This window comes from Nyctereutes procyonoides, unplaced genomic scaffold (assembly GCF_905146905.1).
Source record: "Nyctereutes procyonoides isolate TBG_1078 unplaced genomic scaffold, NYPRO_anot_genome, whole genome shotgun sequence".
Lineage (NCBI taxonomy): Eukaryota > Metazoa > Chordata > Mammalia > Carnivora > Canidae > Nyctereutes > Nyctereutes procyonoides.
The window spans coordinates 50,671,078-50,690,673 of NW_026575142.1; the positions used below are offsets into that span (position 1 = coordinate 50,671,078).

A 19,596-nucleotide genomic window follows, 5' to 3' on the forward strand; every position below is an offset into this window, starting at 1 on the left:
GAGGAATTATTGTTTAATAGGTAGAAAGTTTTGTTTTGGGACAATGAAGAAGTTCTAGAGACGGATGGTGTAATGGTTGTATGACAGCATGGATGCACTTAATGCCACTGAGCGGTACACTTAAAAATGGTGGAAATGGTACATTTTATGGTAGGTATATTTTACCACCATAATTTTCTTTTAGGTCAATGAGGAGAAACCAAATGATGGAGGGAGAAACTGAATATACTAAAAAGAGGGGATAATACCTAAGTGATGGGGTAGAGGGATTGATCCAAAGCCCAGCTGAGAATCAAGCCCCCCACAGGAGGGAGTCAGAAGAGAAGAAGGCTAGGAAAGATGTAGCAAGAGGTCATTTGGAGTGGAAGGATGAAAGGGCTGCTATTTTCTCCAAAAAAGTAGGATGTAGAGAAAGGGAAGTTGTTGTTTGTTTTTGTTTTTTGTTTTTTGTTTTTTTTTTGTAAGGAGACTGAGGGGAAGTGAGGTTTCAGTAGAGGAGGTTTGAGCAAAGAAGGCCTGAAGCGAGCAGAGGAAGGAGCCAGACAGAGGAATGGAGCAGGATTTCCAGGCCATCCTGGCCACTTTGGGGCTGGAGACTGTGACTTCAGAGAGAATGGGTATGATTTCCAGATCTGTAGGGGCAGCGATCAAGAAGAGGGAGCTTGGAGGAGCCCTGGAATTCTCTTTGATTTGGGAGGCTGCCCCTCCTTAGGCATTTCTTCCAGGTGGTTAGTGGAGCGGTAAGTCTCCATCCTGCGAAGATTTCCTTTAAAGCTGTGGTAGGTTTGCCTAAGAAGCCCTCTTCCAGGTTAGGGAGAGAAAGCCTATGTCGTACGTGGCAACAGGGCGTCCTGATTGGACTTCAACCGGGACATTCCCAGATCACTTACTGAGGCTTAGCCTGAGACCACAGCTGGTGCCACTTCTGAGGCCCATACATATCTTATCTCACTTGATCTTGGGATCAGTGCTGTGAAGCATGATCACCAACCACTATTTTATGTGAGGATACCTAGGTTCAAAGAGTCTGAGTGAATTGCTCAGGGGAGGGCAGAAAAGATGTGATAGAGGAGGGATTTGGATCGAAGTTTGTTTGCCAGTGTTCTGGAAGAGTTTGTGTAGAGTTGGTATTTTTCTTTCTTTCTTTTTTTTTTTTTTTTTTTGCATGTTGTAGAGTTTGCCAGTAAAGCCTAATTTACCTTGTGGGAAGTTTTTAGCTATAAACTCAATTTCTTTAATAGATTTAGGGCTATTCGGGGCTTCTGAGTGGCTCAGTTAGTTAAGCGTCTGGGTTCAGCTCAGATCCTGATCCTGGGGTCCTGGGATCGAGCCCCACATCAGGCTCCTTGCTCAGCAGGGAGCCTGCTTCACCTTCTGCCTGCCTCCCCCCCGCTTGTGTTCTCTCACTCTCTCTGTCAAATAAATAAATATAATCTTAAAAAAAAAAAAAGGAAAAGATTTAGGGCTATTCATGTTACCTGTTCCTTCTTGACTAACCTTTGGAAGTTTGTATCTTTCAAGAAATTTGTTCATTTCTTCTAAGTTATTGAATTTATTGGCATAAAGTTGTTCATAATATTACCTCATTATCCTCTTGTAAAAGATTTACTGTATTTCCCTCATTATCCTTTTAATGTCTGTAGAAAATGATGTGATATCTGATGTGATAGGAGACATCCTTTGGGGTGATTCAAGCAGTATTGGAATTCACAGAGCTTAAAAGGACTTTGAAGATCAATGAGCCATGAATTCATTCCAGAAGTTCTTATTTGATCACCTGCCCTGTGCCAGCCTCTGTGAAGGGAACTGGAATTGAGCAGCCCACAATAGCAGTAAAACAGACAGACATACTCCCTGCCCTTGTGGAGCTCAGGGTCTTACTGGGTCATTTCATTTTCCAAACAAGATGACCCAGGCCCGGGAAGAGAAGGTGGCCTGCACAACACAGAAGGTAATGGCAGGCCTGGACAGGATGAAGGCCTCCTCATAGCTGGGTCAGACTCCTCACTGGCTCTCTTATGGAACCTTCCAAGTCCACACCTCTCACTCCCTCCTTGGAGTTACCCATCTCACCTGTTGCCTGGCTCTCCCACCATGATGTTCTGTCTCTGAGAGGAGATGTGTTTGTCTGTTTTGTTCACTATATACCCAAGTACCAGGACCAGTGCCCAATACGTGGTAGGCATGCAATAAATATTTGTTGAATGAAGCATAGTCTAGAGAACCTTCTGCTCACTCAATGGACTGCCTCCAAACTTCTCTAAGTTCTTAAAAAATTTTTTTTGAACTTGTTATTTGGAAGTACTTTAAAACTTGCAAAAAAGTTGCAATAATATGTCTAATAGGAAGAATGCCTGTATGCTGTTTATCCAGAGGCACTCACTATTTCTTTGTTTTACCTCATTGCTGTATCATCTGCTCTGTTCATTCTTTGTAATATTTTTTCATTTGAGAGGAAGTTGTATATATTGTAGACATCAATCCCTAAATACTTGGTGTGGGCAGAAAGTTTATGCCCTCCCCCATTCATATAGTGAAGCTCTAATCTTCAGTGTGATTATATCTGGAAATGGGGTCTTTGGGAGACAAATCTATTTAGATGGGGTCTTGAGCATGGGCCCGCACCCCCGCCATAATATGTCTGCCACGTGAGGAAGCCGGCCATTTACAAGTCAAGACGAGCATCCTCACTAAGAACCAAATCTACTAGCACCTTGACCTTGGACTTCCCATCATCCAGAACCATGAGAAGTAAATGTCTGTTGTTTAAGCCCCCCAGTCTATGGTGTTTTGTCATAGCAGCCTGAGCTAAGAGTTTTTGGTGCCGAGAGGTAGAATTTTGCTATTACAAAAACCTAACAATGTGGAGTGGCTCTGGAACTGGGTAATTGGTAGAAGCTGGAGGAGTTTTGAAGGGCATGCTAGAAATATAGATACTAAGGGAAATTCTGGTGAGGGTTCAAAAAGAGGAGAGGAGGGCGGGAGAGAGAGTTTCCATCTTTTAAAAGAAGATGTAAATAATCACAAACAGAATGTTGGAGGAAATACAGATAACAGAGGCCCTTCTGGTGAGGTCTCAGGTGGAAATAAGGAACATGTTCTCGAACAATGGAGAAAGAGTGATCCTTGTTAGAAAGTGGCAGAGATTTTGGCTGAACTGAGTTCTAGTGTTTTGTGGAAGGTAGAGCTTGTGAGCAAAGAAATTGAATGATTTACTTGAGGTGATTTCCAAGCAAAGTGTTGAAGGACTGGCTTGGTTTCCCCTGACTTCATTTAGTGAAATCTGAGAAGACAGAAATGAATTAAAAAAGGAATTGTTTAGCAAAAATGAAACAGAGCTTAAAGGTTTGGAAAATTCTTGGCATATCTGTATGGCAAAAGAAAGAAAAAGAAAAAATTGTTCTGAAGAGAAAATGAAGGGGTGGCCCCAAAACCATTTGATAAGGAGATCAGCAAGGGTGTGAACCACAGACCTACTCAGCCACCACAGCAGAAACTCTGCCAGCTTGAGCTGAAGGAGACGGGACAAAGTGGAGGAAGGCTGTGGGCCTCTTAGGTCCTACGAGCCAGAACTATATTCTTGGGCTGCGAATGGGCATTGTTCTTCATGAAAGGAAAAGCATGATCCCAAAGGTGATGCAGAAATCATCAAGACTGCATCCTTGGTTTCAAAGGTGGGAGGGAAGCCTTGGTTTTAATAGGCCAGATGGTAGCTGCTCAGAGCCCTGGGTGTGTGATTGTGGCCTGGCAGAGCCACACAGATGGGACCGCTGCCCTGGTGGGTCTGTAGGGCACAGCACTGAACCAAAGAGGGTTCTTCTCAAGCCTTAACATCTAGTGGTATTTCCTTTGCTAGGTTTTGGACTTTCTTGGGACTTGTCACCTCTTTTTTCCTTCTGATTTCTCCCTTTTGGAATGGGAATCTCTATCCTGTGCCATCCCACCACTGTACTTTGTACATGACTTTTCTTGTTTCATAGGTTCACAGCTGGGCAAGAGTTTTGCTTCAGGATGAACTGTCTCACCCTTATCTGATTTGCATAATATTCACATGAGACTTCAGACTTTAGAGTTGGTGTAGGAATGAATTGAGACATCTAGGAGGTTGGGTGGTGGAATTCATCTATTTTGCATGTGAGAAGGATGTGATTTTGGAGGATCCAGGGGCAGAGTGTTCTAGACTGAATGTGTCTCTCCTGGATTTATATGTTGAAGCCCTAACCTCCAGTGCAATGGTGCTTGGCTATGGGGCCTTTGGAAGATGACCAGATGAAAAAGAAGTCTTGAGGGTGGGGCCTCTATGATGGGATTAATGCCCTCAGAAGAAGAGAGAAATCTCTACTACATGAGGACGTGGAGAAGGCAGCCATCTGCAAGCCAGGAGGTGGGCTCCCACTGGGGAACCAGATATGCTGGTACCTTGACCTTGGACTTCCCAGCCTCTGGAACTACGAGAACTAAATGTCTGCTCTTTAAGGCACTCAGCTTCTGGTATTTTATTATAGTAGTTCCTGAATGGACTAAGTTAATACACCACCTTAGGCCTTGTTTCCTAAGAACGAGAGTATTGTTTTATGCAGTCAAAGCACAGTTATCAACTTTTTATGTTTACACTGATAATACACTTTAATCTGAGTTCCAGATAGGTTTGTTTGCTGATTGACTTAATACTGTCTTTTATGGCATATATTAATTTATTTTGGTACAGGATCCTGTCCATGACCTGGTAGTGCATTTAGTTATTGTGCCTCTTCAGTCTCCTTTCGTCTGGAATATTTCCATAGCCTTTCTTCTTCGTTTAAGGCACTGACATTTTTGAAGAATGAAGTCCTTCTTCAAAACAATAAATTATTTGAGGTTTTTCCAATGCCTTCTCTATCTTAGATTCGGTTCATACATTCCTGGCTGGAAAAGCACACACATGATGTTGGGTCCTCCTAAGAGCATCACACCAGGAGGCATCCAAAGTCTATCTGCCCTTCAGCTGATTTTAATTCTGATCACCTGGATAAGGTATTGTCTGATTTCTCCACTGTGTAGCTATTAACTTTCCCTTACAGTCAATGGCTGAACACTTTAACACTGTGCCACTATTCTTCTCCTCATCAAAATTTCCTCCTATATTTAGCATTCCTGGCTCACTTTTGCCTGAACCAGTCTTTCCTTTGATGCTTGCAAAATGGTAGTCTTCTAACTATAGCTCTCTCTGTTCTGCATCATTAGGTTGGCACTTGGAATTCTACTGTGAGTGAGAGCCCTCCCTTCTCCTCCTCCATGTATCTTCTCCCTCTCTCCTCTCCTTTCTCTATTTATGATTGGTAAGAACTCATGGATTCCTCTTTTCTGGTGGTTTGTAATTCATCATTGTTCTGAATTACTTTGGCGTTCAAATAGTCTTAGATTTGGCCAGTGGGAGTTCCTTGAAGCTGGCCCCTATTTCCCTGTGACATGCATGCCCTCCTTAGTTAGTTTTTTTTTTTTTTTTTAAGTTCGGTATCTTCTGGCATAACAAGGTAGTCCAATTAATTTTGTACTTATCTGTTGTGTTTTAATCTTTTTTTTTAACTTTTATTTATTTTATGATAGTCACGCACACACAGAGAGAGGGGGGGGGGCAGAGACACAGGCAGAGGGAGAAGCAGGCTCCATGCACCGGGAGCCCGACGCGGGATTCGATCTGGAGTCTCCAGATCGCGCCCTGGGCCAAAGGCAGGCGCCAAACCGCTGTGCCACCCAGGGATCCCATCTGTTGTGTTTTAAATGTTTCATCTTTATTAGTTTTATGCTGAATGTATATATACACGTGTATTCTGGATCAGAGATAGATTTCTGATCTAATACTTTGCAACAGATAATGAACGTACTAGTTCTTCCTTGCTCAAGCTCTGACTTCTAGGGCAATGCAATGAGAGCCACATCAGTTGTCCTACATGACTAGCAAGGTACTTCATAGGCAAGGGACAAAAAGTGGGTGGTTCTCCCCTCTCTCTAACACACCACTTGTAAGAGGCAGGAGGTAGCTATCCCCTCCCTCAAAGGGAACCCTTCTTAATCCAGTCCTTTAGAATATAAACCGGCTCAGATGTGAAACCAGAGACGTCTATAAGTTCCTGGACCTCTTTCCTCTTGCACCAGGCTTCCTGGCCTCTTAGCATATCTCTGTATTAACCTAGATATATCGTCTGAGCTATAACCATTTGCCTTCTTGGGGAGATAAGAGATTTAATTATGTTTTGAACCAGAGCAGACCAACTAATTAGACAAATAGGTATAGAGTTCATTCTGATGGTATAGAAGAGTATAGGCGTCTAGGGCGTGTAGCAGGAGCACTGAGATATTGAGGAAAGTTTTATTTCCTCATACTAACCTACCTTAGCTCTGGAATATGTCATTTTTTCCAAGGAATCTTGGCTCTTTTAAGTAAACATTGATATTAGAAACCAAGATCTGGGTGCTAGGTGGTTCATGCCTACTGAAGTATCTTTGCTTCTTGGCTCTTATAGCACGAAGAACTAGGAAATAGTACATGTATACACAGATTCATGTATTTACTGGCATATACGGACCTGTGTGTGTGCATCGACACATCTGCATAGACACATGCATGTTCACGCAGATATGCCTGTTTTAGAAATGATAGACCCCGACTGAATTCAGTCTATCCACATAAAGTATCCCTTGCCTTCCGCATTCTATATTTGCATTTCCCCTTCTTTCACAGTGAGGATCCTGCATCTAACACATGTGCCCATTTATTTATTTGCTCGCATTGGTAATACCCCTAAGATAGTTTGAAAATTACTTTGCACATCTCTCCGTACTCCGAATCTACCAGAGGGAGTTCAGGATGGATTTGCAGTTTTCCTCCACATGCTGCCCAAGCCTGGGGTCACACAGTCACATGATGTATCTTATACCTAAGTCACCTGGATTCCTCCCTCCGAAGTGTTTCTCTTCATTGCAATTGTCGAATTCATTTGAAATTCTGTTGTATCCATTTTGTTTCAGTTTTGGGGTTTTCTTTTCCTTCTTTTTAAATCATGCACAATATTAACATGCTCTCCAAATTCAAAACTATCCGAAAAGCTACAGAGAAGTGTTAACCACCCCTATAACATTCCTCCCACCCTGCTCTACCCCCACCCTTTGTTGGCAGCCAACTGTACTGTGTTCAGATGTGTCCTTCTACATTTGTGTTTGTCAAGACAAACAGGTGTATAGGGTTTCTGAAGTCCCCGTGGCTGTTACACAGAAGATAGTGCAGTGGGCTCTGTGTGCTCTTTTACACTGCTTCTCTCCGAGTGTCTTCTCGAAATCACTCCATTAGCTTGTAGAAATTTTCCTCCTCCTTTGTTATAGTGGCATAGTAGTCCTTTGTGGCTGAATTTTGTAGCTTTATTCTTGTAACCTCTTCAGCTTGGACAGTGAAGTACTTTCCAACATCAATTCTTCTTATACTTGCTGATTCTTTTGATGACTTTCTGGGATGCCAGGGGGAATTACAGGCACCTCTGATTTGGGGTTTGCGGTGGCCTTCCACTTGAGGTGCCCTTCTCTCTGTGAGAGCACCTGCTTCTTGTCCAGGTCCAGTTTACCATGGTCAGGCCTTCAGTTTTCGTGTCTGCTCAGGGCCTCTACCACCGCTCGGTGTGTCTTCCCGGAGTGCTGACTACTTCTGTAACTCTGGCAAAGTTGCCAGTTTGGTAGCTGGAGCACAGACTTTTTACTGTCTTGAATGAAGGTTGTCTGGTACAGTGGGAAAAGATGAGACAGTCCTTAATTTGTACCCTAGCTCCAGCCTTTCTTAGCTGTGCGATCCTGGGCCAGTTATATGGCCTCTGACAGCTTCCTTTTCAGACCCTGTTTGGGGCTGAGAAATACTGTGAGGGAGGATTAAGAAGACATGGACTTTGTTGTAGGAGTTTAACAAGACAGTAAGGTCTAGACTCTATAGTTAAGATATCAGTATCTACACACACACACATACACACACACACACACACACACACACACACACACACAGGGTCTATCAGTGTCCTAGGCCTGCCATCAAAATACCACAGATGGGAGTGCTTGTACAACAGAGATTTATTTTCTCACAATTCTGGAGGTCAGAGGTACAAGATCAGGGTGCCATAAAGCTTGGTCTCTGATACGGGCTCTCTTCGTGGCTTGTGGAGGGCCACCTCTCTGCCTCTTCACGTGGCCTTTCCTCGGTGCACATGTGGAGAGAGAGAGAGAGAGAGATCTTTAGGGTCTCTTCGTTTTCTTATAAGGATATCAGTCTTATCAGATGAAGGACCCGTCCTTGTGACCTCATTAAACCTTAATTATCTCCTTGAAGGCCCCATCTCCAATATAGTCACATCGGGGGTTAGGGTTTCAACATAAGAATTTTGGTGGGGGGCGGGAAGATGCAGTTCAGTCTATAACTGAGGGGAAAAAAGATTTGGGGAGAAAAAAGGCCAATATATTCATACAGATATTGTCTGTTGTTTTCTTACTCCTATGCAGTCGTGGGTATTCTTCTCTCACTTTCTGCAGTGAGCATTTCTTACTTTGTGACTGGAGAGATGACTTTAAACAGGTTTCCATGGGCAGCCCTGGTGGCACAGCGGTTTAGCACCGCCTGTAGCCTGGGGTGTGATCCTGGAGACCCGGGATCGAGTCCCATGTCGGGCTCCCTGCATGGAACCTGCTTCTCCCTCTGCCTGTGTCTCTGCCTCTCTCTCTCTCTGTGTGTCTCTCGTGAATAAATAAATAAAATCTTTAAAAAAAATAAAAATAAACAGGTTTCCATAATAGCACCTCTCCATCTCCCTGCGTGGCCTTTTCCTGGCAGGTGTCCCTGGGGGCTCTGTTGCTGTGGCGATGACTCATGACCCTCGTCACGAGGCTCCTGGGATCCCGGACCCCAGTCGGACTCTGCACCAGGCTAAGGGCAGGGGCACCTGAGAAGATGCACATTCTGTCCCCAGCGCCTTGGCTGGCTGAGATGCTCCTGGCACGGCTGGTGCCCCGGCTGGTCCCCCCACACCTGAGCCCCGCGAGGGGAAATGGCCCTCCTCGGCCCCGGAGCACTGCCCGTCTCCCCGAGCTGCGCGGAGGCCCCTCGGGTAGGGGGACATCTCTCAACGTCACGTTAGGGCCGCCAGAATGCGCGCGGGCAGGTCAGGGCCAGGTCCGTTTCCACTTGCAGGGTGCTTGCCAGTCGCTCCCCGTCCCCGCCCGGGGCCTGGCTGCCGTCACCTCTGCTCCTGCTCTGGAAAACGAGCCCTTACCTTCCTCTCTTCTCAGTTTCTTGTTTAATGCTTCCCCGCGCAGCAGCTGGAGGGAGCGGGGGGGTGGGTCCCTCAGCGTGCGCATGCGCGTGAGGACCGAGGCCGCAGCGCCAGGGTGCTCCTTATGCGCATGCGCACGGGGGGGGGGGAGCCTCTCGGCTCCCTTTCTGGCTTTGTACCCTGCTCGCCCACAGGTCTCTCTGCTCTCTGGACCTCAGTTTACCCATCTAAACTTGACGGATTAGGTCCAGCCCCTCGCGGATCTTCCAGCTTTGACTTGCTACGACTCAGAGGAAGCAACATTCTCGCGCCGTGTCTGTCTCCTCCCAAACCCCGCGCCGACCGCCCCCCCCCCCCCGCCCTTGCGGGAGGCAGTGCGGGTCGGTCAGCAGGGCGGACCCTGGAGCCAGGCAGCAGGGCTCCCGTCCAGACCCCCTGCTACTAGCTGTAAGCTGGGGCGAGTTTCTTGGCGTCTCTCACTTTATCTCCTTATTTATAAAACGAGCGTCTTAATAATAATTACCTCCTGGGGCTGTTGCGAAGATGAACTGAGACAGTGTATGGAGGTACGTGGCTTGGGATGAACGGCACCAGATGGCATCCGTTGCTATCGTTGTTCGCCTTTGTGGTAAAGGAGAAGAGACTTTTGAGCAGCTCCCTTGGGACTTGAGGCCCGCGAAGGCCCAGATCCCAGGAAAGCCTTAGGATGCCAGAACCGGCTGCCAGTGGCCTCCTCCTTGTGCAGAGATTACTGGGAGGAGCAGGAGACGTTTTAAGAATCCCAGGCGTCTCTATCCTCCTGAGCGCACCTGCATCACCTGGCTGATGGCAGAGAACGAAGCGGGGCTCAGGGAAAGACTTGGGCTCTCAATATACCAGCCGCTCCGAGGGGGGCGGAGTGGGGTGGGAATAGGAATGAAGTTGTGGAATTCTGTCCCCAAAGTATAGAATAGTGGGAGGTCGCCCGCCTGCTCCCTGGGCCTCCCTGTTGCCAGCTCCATGGTGTCTGCCTTGCAAAGCCCCGCCTGCCGGGATGCCTGGCCCACCTTTGGACCACAGCACTGCATGCCTATGCCGGGGGTTACAATGCTCCCCAGGGACACAGGACTGCACTTAAAGTCAGAAGACATTCCTAGATCCAGTGGGACTTGAGGCCAACTGCCTCATCCTTGAACTTCAGACCCCCACCTCACCCACCCCTGGCACATACCAGTTGCTGTTCTTTCCACATTCTCATTGTAGGAAACGTCCTGAGGTTTAGGAGTCCCCTTGAACTGCTTTCCTTTACTCTCAGCACACAGTGAGTCTACAAGTCTCCAGCTGCAAGTTGTAGCTCCTTGTCCTTCCCCATCATTTTTTTTGGCTGAAACCTGGTCTCCCCTTCTCTCAAACTCTTGAGACTCCAGAATACTAGTCAATTTACATCCTTCTCACTGAAAAGCCTTCACCAGTTCCATAATCTACTGAAGAAACCCACATAGGCGTGGCCCTGCCTATGTTTTTCTAATACCTTCTAGCTCTCCCCCTGTATCCTAGCTGCACTGGACAACCTCCGTATTCACAGATAAGCTCCTCATGGTAGTGAGTAGAATTAGGTTTGTCTGTTAGTGACAGGAACACGCTGCCCACCCCTCAACACTAGGTTAACAAGATAAAAATGTATTTCTATGTCATGTAAAAGGAGGCCAAAGGTGGACATTCCAGAACTGCTATGGTGTTCCAGTGTGTCAGGAACCCAGGCTCCTGCTACCTTGTGCATTTGCCCTTCAGTCATGGGACTTCAGCTTCATGGTCCAAGATGACTGCTCCAGCTCCAGCCATCACATCCACTCTCAGCTGGCAGGAAGGAGGAATGAACAAAGAAAGGCATGAATTTGCCTCTAGGACACTTTCTGGAAGTCACACCTGCTCACATACCCTTGGCCAGAATTTTATCACGGGGCCAGACTTAGCTGTAAGAGAAGTTGGGAAATTTTTATTTCAGGTCATCTTTATTATAGGTGGCCATGTGTTGAGGTAAACAGAAATGTTTGTTTCCAAGGAAGAAAGAATGAATGGATATTGGGTGATACCTAGCAGTCTCTGCCACATGTCACAGCTGGGACATCCTCTGTCTCCTCACTCCCCACTCCCCTGGCTTGGTCCACTATGATTTGTCCCTGAACACTCACTCACCTCATGGCCAGACTCACGCTGGCACCCTGTAAACCCCCTGGGGACTCCTTTTTTTTTTTTTTGAAAGATTTTATTTATTTATTTTAAAGATTTTATTTATTTATTCATGATAGACATAGAGAGAGGGGCAGAGACATAGGCAGAGGGAGAATCAGGCTCCATGCTAGGAGCCTGACTGAGGACTCGATCCCGGGACTCCAGGACCGCGCCCTGGGCCAAAGGCAGGCGCCAAATCGCTGAGCCACCCAGGGATCCCCATAAAGATTTTATTTAAGAGAGAGAGAGAGAGAGTGCACAAGCAAGGGGAGCGGGAGGCAGAGGGAGACAGAGACGCAGGGAACCTGATGCAGGATCCAGTCCCAGGACCCTGAGATCATAACCTGAGCCAAAGGCAGACGCTTAACTGACTGAGCCACCCCTCCCTGGGGACTCCTTAGCACCCAGTAGAACCCAGCCAAGGTGGGCCCACCGCTAATAGTTCTTATCTCAAAGATATACTGAGGAAGTGGGATTGTAGTCTTCAGGCTTCCAGGCCGTTCTTACCTTTGGGGGTGGGGGGGACGAGGTAGCTGAATGACTTCAGAGGCTCGTGGCAAGTTGCTGCTCTCTGGGTTGACACCTTCCTGTAGTCATTCTTGGGTTATTACAGTGACACTGATTAGCTCTCCGCCTCGTGATGTTGAGCGGCCGGGGTGCGGAGGGATTGTGGTGATTCTTGCTCTTCGTTTCAGGGCAGCTCTTGATTTGATTTCTGCCACTTGTTCCTCTCAGTTTCCACCTGGGGCATGTGTGCTTTTGAAGGTGAACGTCCAATGGCTGATCTCACAAATCACTGAAATTAAGTGCTACACCAAGACAGAAGCCTCATGGGCCCTGGGGCCTCCGGTGGTGCTTGTGACCTGCCAGTCAGTACTACAAGCCAAGCGTTTACATGTCAGCATCCAGGTGACAGTTGGTCTGTTTCTTCCTTGCAGCTGGTCACCACCGAAGGGCGCTTCCTCAAGGACAGTCTGTACAACGAAGGAATCCTAATTGTGTGGGACCCGTCTGTTTACCATTCAGATATCCCAAAGGTAGGTGGGCGTCCGTGGGAAAGAGAGATTGAGTCTTCTGTTTGCCTAGAGATGCTCCCAAGTTCCTGGGTTTTGAAAGTCACGGCTGACCTGGGCCAGCCCTGAAGACTGGCTCCTTCGTCACCCGGACGAGCAGCGCAGAAGTATTCCTGTCCTGCAGCCTCGCTGCTGTGCTTGGCCCCACAGGGCCGTGTTTCTCTCTTAACTCTGGCGCGGGTCAGGAGTCGGGGTGGCTGGATTTCTCACTGTCGGGTGGGGCCGTCCAGTACAGTCATTTCGGGTGCGGATCAGCAGGAGTAGACAGTGATTACACATTCCTGGGACAGAATCACCATTCCGCTTTCCCGAATTCTTCCCATTTCACTCATAACAACAGAGGGAAGTAGATAGGGGCATGGCTGTGTCCCTTGTACAGGTGAGGAGACTAGAGTATGGAGAGGGGAAGTTGCCTGGCCCAGGACTTTGTTTACCAAGTGGAGGGCTCTGTTTCGGGGTTGGGAGTCTCAGGCCCCCTTGCTCTGCAGCTCCTCCAGAGTGGCACGCTTGCTGTCCATCGGGCGTGTCAACCAGCCTCTCCCTAGGTGCCGCAGTGCCACAGGACAACGGTGTCAGGGCGCAAGGCCGGAGGCTGCTGTCCTGGGGACACTGGATTCTGAAGTCAGACCCCCTGGGAGCTGACGGCTCTGGTCATCCGTCCCCGGTGCCCTCGCCACCTCAGCCTCCACAGCCTTGCTCTGGTCTCACTTAGAACTGAAGTTTGCCTGGGGCAGGACAGGGGCTCTGGGCCCACAGATGTGGCAAGCTGTGCCCCAGTTCTTGCCCCTTTAAAAATAAGAAGTGGGATTAGATGGTGCCAAGGGCCCCTTTGGGCCCTGATGGCATTCCCAGATCATGATCCTGAAGTCTGAGGCTGTGCCAGGGTGGCCAAGCTCAAAACTCCCTGTGAGCACCGGCTGTGTGCTGGGTCTGCTGTGCTGTCAAGTGAGAGCTGTGATGTGGAGAAGTCTGGAGTCTGCTCCAAGGAAGGGGCTCTGAGGCACATCCCTCTTCTTGAGAAGACCCTCTCCTTCCCTTTCAGTGGTACCAGAGCCCCGACTACAGCTTCTTTGAGAACTATAAGAGCTATCGCAAGCTGCATCCCGACCAGCCTTTTTACATTCTCAAGCCCCAGATGCCTTGGGAGCTATGGGACATCATTCAAGAAGTCTCCCCAGAGGAGATCCAGCCCAACCCCCCATCCTCCGGAATGCTCGGTGAGTCCGTATTTGGGGAGAGACCTCTCATGTTTGTTTCTAGAAAAGATTAGAAAATGAGATCTCATTCATTCATTCATTCATTCATCCAATTCTTTGCTTACCAAACAATTGCTGTATGTGTAGGCTGTGCCAAGTTCTAGGTAAGATCCAGAGACCAATAAGAGAGAATCCTTCTTCTTTAGGGTGTTTGGTGGGGGAGTTCAATCAGGGGTCAGAAAGCCAGGAGGGAGCACCCCTTCTGTCAGCGAGCTTGGTGAAGGAGTAGCATTGGGCCAGGCCCAGGTGAGGGGTGGATTTGGTGTGGGGAGGGCGCAGGAAAACAGGAAGAGCAGCACTGGGATTTGGAAGAGGAGGGGAGGCAGGCATTGGCCTCCCAATTTAAGGGGGCACCAAAAAATTCAGTGACGGGGTAAATACTATGCATACGATATCTTTTAAAAATCACAATTAATGTAAGATTTTAAGCTGAGTGAAATATCAACATTTTAAATAAGGACAGGATCAGTGATCATGTTATGCTGAGCCATACTGGAATCCGAGGACAAACAAGAATCAATAATATTTTATTCAAAATTTTAAAAACCGGCCTTAACCCGGTGAGTACCCTAGTCATGGCCCTGAGAAGAAGAATGAGAGGCAAAGCTTTATGGGGTTTGAGGGTCGTGAATGGAGCTAAGGGAGCTGGTGTAGGTGGGCTGCGGTCTGAGGCCAGAGGGTCCTAAATGAGGGCTTCAGACTTTCTTCTTAGACACATGGAAGGGCAGCTCTTTCCTCTGCCCCCACCCCCCCAGGATGGCTCTTCTCCTCCAGATGGCTCCAGGACCCCACCCTGTGTGATGTGCTTGCTCTCCTGGAATGCAGACTCCCTCAGGGTGGGACGTGAGACTGAAGCATTCTTTTTTTTTTTTTTTTTTTTACATTTTTTTCCTCAAAACTTTATTTAGTTTAGTTAGTTAATACACGGTATAATATCGGGAGTAGAATTCAGTGATTCATCACTTACATACAAGCCCCCGTGCTCCTCATCACCAGTGCCCTCCTAATCCCCACCACCCTTCCAGCCCTTCCCCTGCCCACCTCCCCTCCAGCAACCCTCAGTTCTCTGTCTTTAAGAGTCTCTTAGTTTGATGGGTTCTTCTGGGTGCAGCACAGGGTAGCCCTGTGGGAACTGTCCTCTGAGCTCATGAACAACTGAGTGTTCAATGTCACAGGCACTCCTTGGAGAAAGGGATGGGGGCCATCTCAGGACCATATCTTCATACCTTTTTCTTCAACTTCTGTATGTATGCATTTGGGGCTCTTCTGGGAGACCTTATGAGCAGGAATAGTTGGAAAAGCATCTGGGGAACACTCTCCCATCGCCCCAGTGGCTGGCGTTTATCCATGCAGTCCCCTCCACTGCCAGCCCTGCCCTCTATCCATCCCTCCTGGTCATGGCCCCTACCGGGCCCCATACCACTGCTGCCAGGAGATTTACTTGAGACCCATAGGAGGTGCTCCCTCCCATAATTTCCAGAAGCCACTTCTGTTGCGCTTGGTTGCAGCTTGGTTCCCCAGCTTGGTTGCAGAAGTATCTTTTCTCCCCCACTGGACCAGGGGCAGCCAGAGAGGGCTTTTCCCATATCTGATTCCTCTGGAACACAGTTGCTGCTAGCAGTTCACAGTTTGGCTATTAGTAAGAACTGCTTCATCCTAAGGGGTCAGAAGGGGTTGTTAGAGGGGTCTGAGAGCCATGATCTCACTGTATGCTAGCAACAACCTGTGTGGTAGGAGAAGTGGTTGGATCACCCCTCGGGGCAGATGGAGACCCTGAGGCCCAGGGAGAGATGTGTCCTGCATGAGACACTTGAGCCAGGTGGGGACGAGCGTGGGTGTGGCAGGAGTCTCCTGCCTCTCATTGGGTTGTGTCTCCAGCACAGTGTTCTGTGCCACCTCCCTGAGAGCACCAACCTGGCCTCACCCCTTCCGCTCTATCTCCTGTCGGAATGAACGGAGCCCATCAATATGGGCCACGCAAGCTCCTGTTCCCACCACCCCCTGGCAGCTGAGGGAAGGACAGCCTCCCCACCCACACTCTTTCTCTGAAGTACCGTTAAGAAACAACTCCCCCCAGTCAGCGCCACCTGCGAGGCTCCCGCTGGATACACAAGTGCTAGAAAGTACTATCTACGTGTGATGGTACTGTCTCCTCTGTCCTCTTGTCCTCCCTCTTCATGTTCACACCAATACACTCAGTGACTGATGAACGGAGCACTTCAGTCCTCTAGTGTTTAGGGAGAGGCTGCCCTGCCCAGCCCCTGACGTGGGTGCAAGGGACTCACAGGTCATAAACTCAGCAGTCTGCACCCTGAGGAAGCCTGCTGGACTGGCTTACTGGCAGAGCTCGGGCTGGGAATCAGAATTGTCAACAGAAACTCTAGATTGACATCTCCCCAGGTTTGGGTTTCTGAGCTGCTGGACTCACGGGGCAGACCTCTAGGGTGCCGGAGTGGGTTGTCGGGCAGGACTTACCTCTGCTCTCCTCTTCAGGTATCATCATCATGATGACACTGTGTGACCAGGTGGATATTTACGAGTTCCTCCCATCCAAGCGTAAGACTGATGTGTGCTACTACTACCAGAAGTTCTTTGACAGTGCCTGCACGATGGGCGCCTACCACCCACTCCTCTTCGAGAAGAATCTGGTGAAGCACCTCAACCAGGGCACAGACGAGGACATCTACCTGCTGGGAAAAGCTACACTGCCTGGCTTCCGGAGGATTCGCTGCTGAGCATGGGCTCCCTGGTCAGGTCCCCCTCGCCATTCTCCACCAAGTCTGGGCAGATCACGCTCCTAAACAATTGCGGCCCGCACTGTGGGCCTTCTGTGAGCGAGAACCTCAGGCTGTAGGAGTCCCAACAGCAAGCAGCCAGGTCCAGCCTGCCCCGTAGCTGCAGAGGTGTGCGAGCCCAAAGCCGCCTGCCACACCCATGTACACACACACCTAGCATTCTTTCCATACCACCAGGGCTGCCAAAACTGGGCTGTTTTCTCCTTATTTTCACAAACCAGCACTCTCCATTGCTTCAAACCTGCACCTTTACACCGATGTCACATTTTAAAGAAATTCTCCCAAATTATGATTGGGCCCAGTATAAGGTGGCTCTGGGGGCCAATGAGTGGTACTGGGCATAGGAAACATGTTGATTCCTCCAGAACAAAGTTCCTCCCAAAGCCCATGCCCCTGGGAGAGGTGGCATTCCTATCTCTCTGGCTGGTTTGGTGGGTCCTTAGCCTGGGTGCTTCTGAGCAGAGGGTCTTGGTGAACCCACATCTTCTCCATATGGAGAAGAGAGGCACAGAAGGGCACGGTCTCCATCCTCCAGCTGTCCACAGTTCAGTGGGAGAGAGACAGGGAGGATTCAGTGTGCTCAGTGCTCAGGGCGTTCGTGGCGAGGCCGACTCCATGCTGTCCGCTCTCGTGCTCAGAGGGGCCACGCATTTGCCGTGACTGTGGTCGGAGAGGGCTTCGCTGAGCTGCGCGGTGGAGGAGCTTTTAGAGGAAGTGGAGAAACACGTCAAGCAGATGTTTGAGTCATTTGAGTTGTGTTTTCCCTTCTGCCTTTACTGCCCATGTTTATTCTCTAAGGTCTGCCCAAACTTCAAGGCTCAAGTTATTTTTTAAGGAAACCACTCCCGCTGAGTACAGCCCCATGGCAGACACCTGGCAAGCCAAATGCCAAAAACCTGACTTGTCCACGCTCGGCCTGGCCTGACCCTTCGCTGCAGCTGGGTTCGCACACCGTGCACACCGTGTCTGCTGCTTCCCTGTCAATGCCTGCCCCACCCCCTCCTGCCTGCCACCTTGTTTTTCCCCTTTAAAACAGTAGATTGTTTCCCTCTCTCAAATTACTTTTAGGCATTTTGTACTTTAAAAGCATCCCGATTGGATGATTTCTTTGACCTTCATGGGCTTTTTTGCAGAATGTGTCTCAGGGAGTTAGGGATGTGGTTCCCTAGAATTTAAAGTTGCTCTCAGAAGTCAGAACCTTAGGGCAGCCCGGGTGGCTCAGCGGTTTAGTGCCACCTTCAGTCCAGGGCGTGATCCTGGAGACCCGGGATCGAGTCCCACATCGGGCTCCCTGCATGGAGCCTGCTTCTCCCTCTGCCTGTGTCTCTGCCTCTCTCTCTCGCTCTCTGTCTCAAATAAATTTAAAAAAAATCTTAAAAAAAGACACAACCTTAGAGATAACGGTTTATCAGACGGCTATGCCCTCCACCTCTCCGGCGAGGGGCAACGTCAGAGTCTCCAGATAGAGCCCCTCCCACCGTGGTGTGCAAATAAGCTTCCTGGGGAGTTTTGCTACCCCCTTCCCAGGTGAAGAACCACACTGGACTGGTCTGGCCCTGGTGAGGAGAAGGTAAAGGACTCACTCAGGGTTACAAAGTAATGCTGTAGAGTCAGGGCTCCTAGACCCAGGCTTGTGGACTCCTGGCTCCATGTGCTCAAGGGCCTCTTCAGCTTGAGTTCTAGACAAGCAGTCTGGGAACTGGAGTGCTCTCATGCTGCCAGACCCTTGGGTTATATGGGCAGCAGAAGGAGTCCTGGAGAGAGAAGCCCTGGGTTTTCAAATTGATGTTCCCCTGTTTACTAGCCATGCCACCATGGGCTAATTCTCCTGAGGCTCTGTTTCCACATTTGCTAAATGGAGGTAATGAGCCGACCTCACAGGGTTGTTGTTAAGGTTACATGAAACACCTGCCCCGGGTCTGTACTTGGCACATAGCAGGTGCTTAGTACATAGTGGCTTCTTTGCCTCTCTCCCTCCTTCCTCCAGTAAGAACCTGCTCCAAGCTCACACCTGGGCGGGACCTTGCTTTGAGGGAAGCCAGAGAGGGAATCCCATCATCAGGGAATTAACTATGCTACTGGGAGACGACAACTGCCCTGGCTGGAGCACCCAGGAAGCCATCCAAGGCAGCAGGGGTGCAAGTGCAGAAGTGTCCCTCCTCCTCCTGCTCCCTCCTTGCAGCTCTGGTCTTTTGGCTTGGGAATAGGCAGAGCATTTGGGCTGCTTCCTGCTGTGTAGAGGGAGTCTTCTCCACCTCTGTGCGCCCAGGAATTCTCAGCTTGCTTTAGGTTCTCTTTCGATGCACTCATTGCAATCTTTGAATCATAAACAGTGAGAGGAAGGTGGCATTCCACCAGTGGGAGATAGGCGTTGGTGTGGACACTGAGACTACACTGGGTAGATGCTAGCTTTTAATTGTTATTATTAATATAAGGGATCAAATTAATTTAAGTGTGATTCTGGGTCTATGGAACTTTTAATTCTGTGTTCTCTCTCTATGGAAACTAGTAAAATGCAAATAAGACAGGGGTATTATTGTTGGTCTGGTGAGATGTTTAATATTTGCGACAGGTAATTTAAAAATGGTGACTGTGTGCTGCAGGGAAGTCCCCGTCCCAAGGGGTTTGTGTCTTTGTCAGTAGGTGTCTCTTCATCCTTTGTCATGTGTTCCCCCAGTCCTTCAATCACGTAAGCTATTCACTTTGGTTTGGAGACCTCCATCTCAGAAGTGTCTGAAACATGCCTAATCTCATTCTGAATTACCCAAAGATTATGTAAAATTTTAAAATAAACATGTTTTTAAAAAGCTTCTCAAAAAAAAAAATAAAAAAAATAAAAAAAAATAAAAAGCTTCTCCCTCTCTTCTTACTCGCTAAGGGAACTACTGCTGCTTATCACCTTTTGTCTCCAAGGAGGACATGACTGGAATCCCAAAGCCACGAAGCCTCCCCCACTAGCTTCTCTTCAGTACTCCAGGAG

General features: G+C 48.6%; 1 protein-coding gene across 6 annotated transcripts in view; it reads left to right on the forward strand.

Moving 5' to 3' along the window:
- Positions 1-18,612, forward strand: part of ST6GAL1 (ST6 beta-galactoside alpha-2,6-sialyltransferase 1) — a 122,139-nt gene extending 103,527 nt beyond the window's left edge. For all 6 annotated transcript variants that reach the window (XM_055308218.1, XM_055308219.1, XM_055308220.1 and 3 more), the window contains 3 exons: positions 12,431-12,529; positions 13,608-13,782; positions 16,315-18,612. In XM_055308218.1, the coding sequence (XP_055164193.1) occupies positions 12,431-12,529; positions 13,608-13,782; positions 16,315-16,556 (516 nt within the window). In that variant the 3' untranslated portion in view covers positions 16,557-18,612. The remainder of the gene's footprint in view (positions 1-12,430; positions 12,530-13,607; positions 13,783-16,314) is intronic.
- The last annotated feature ends 984 nt before the right edge of the window (positions 18,613-19,596 follow it).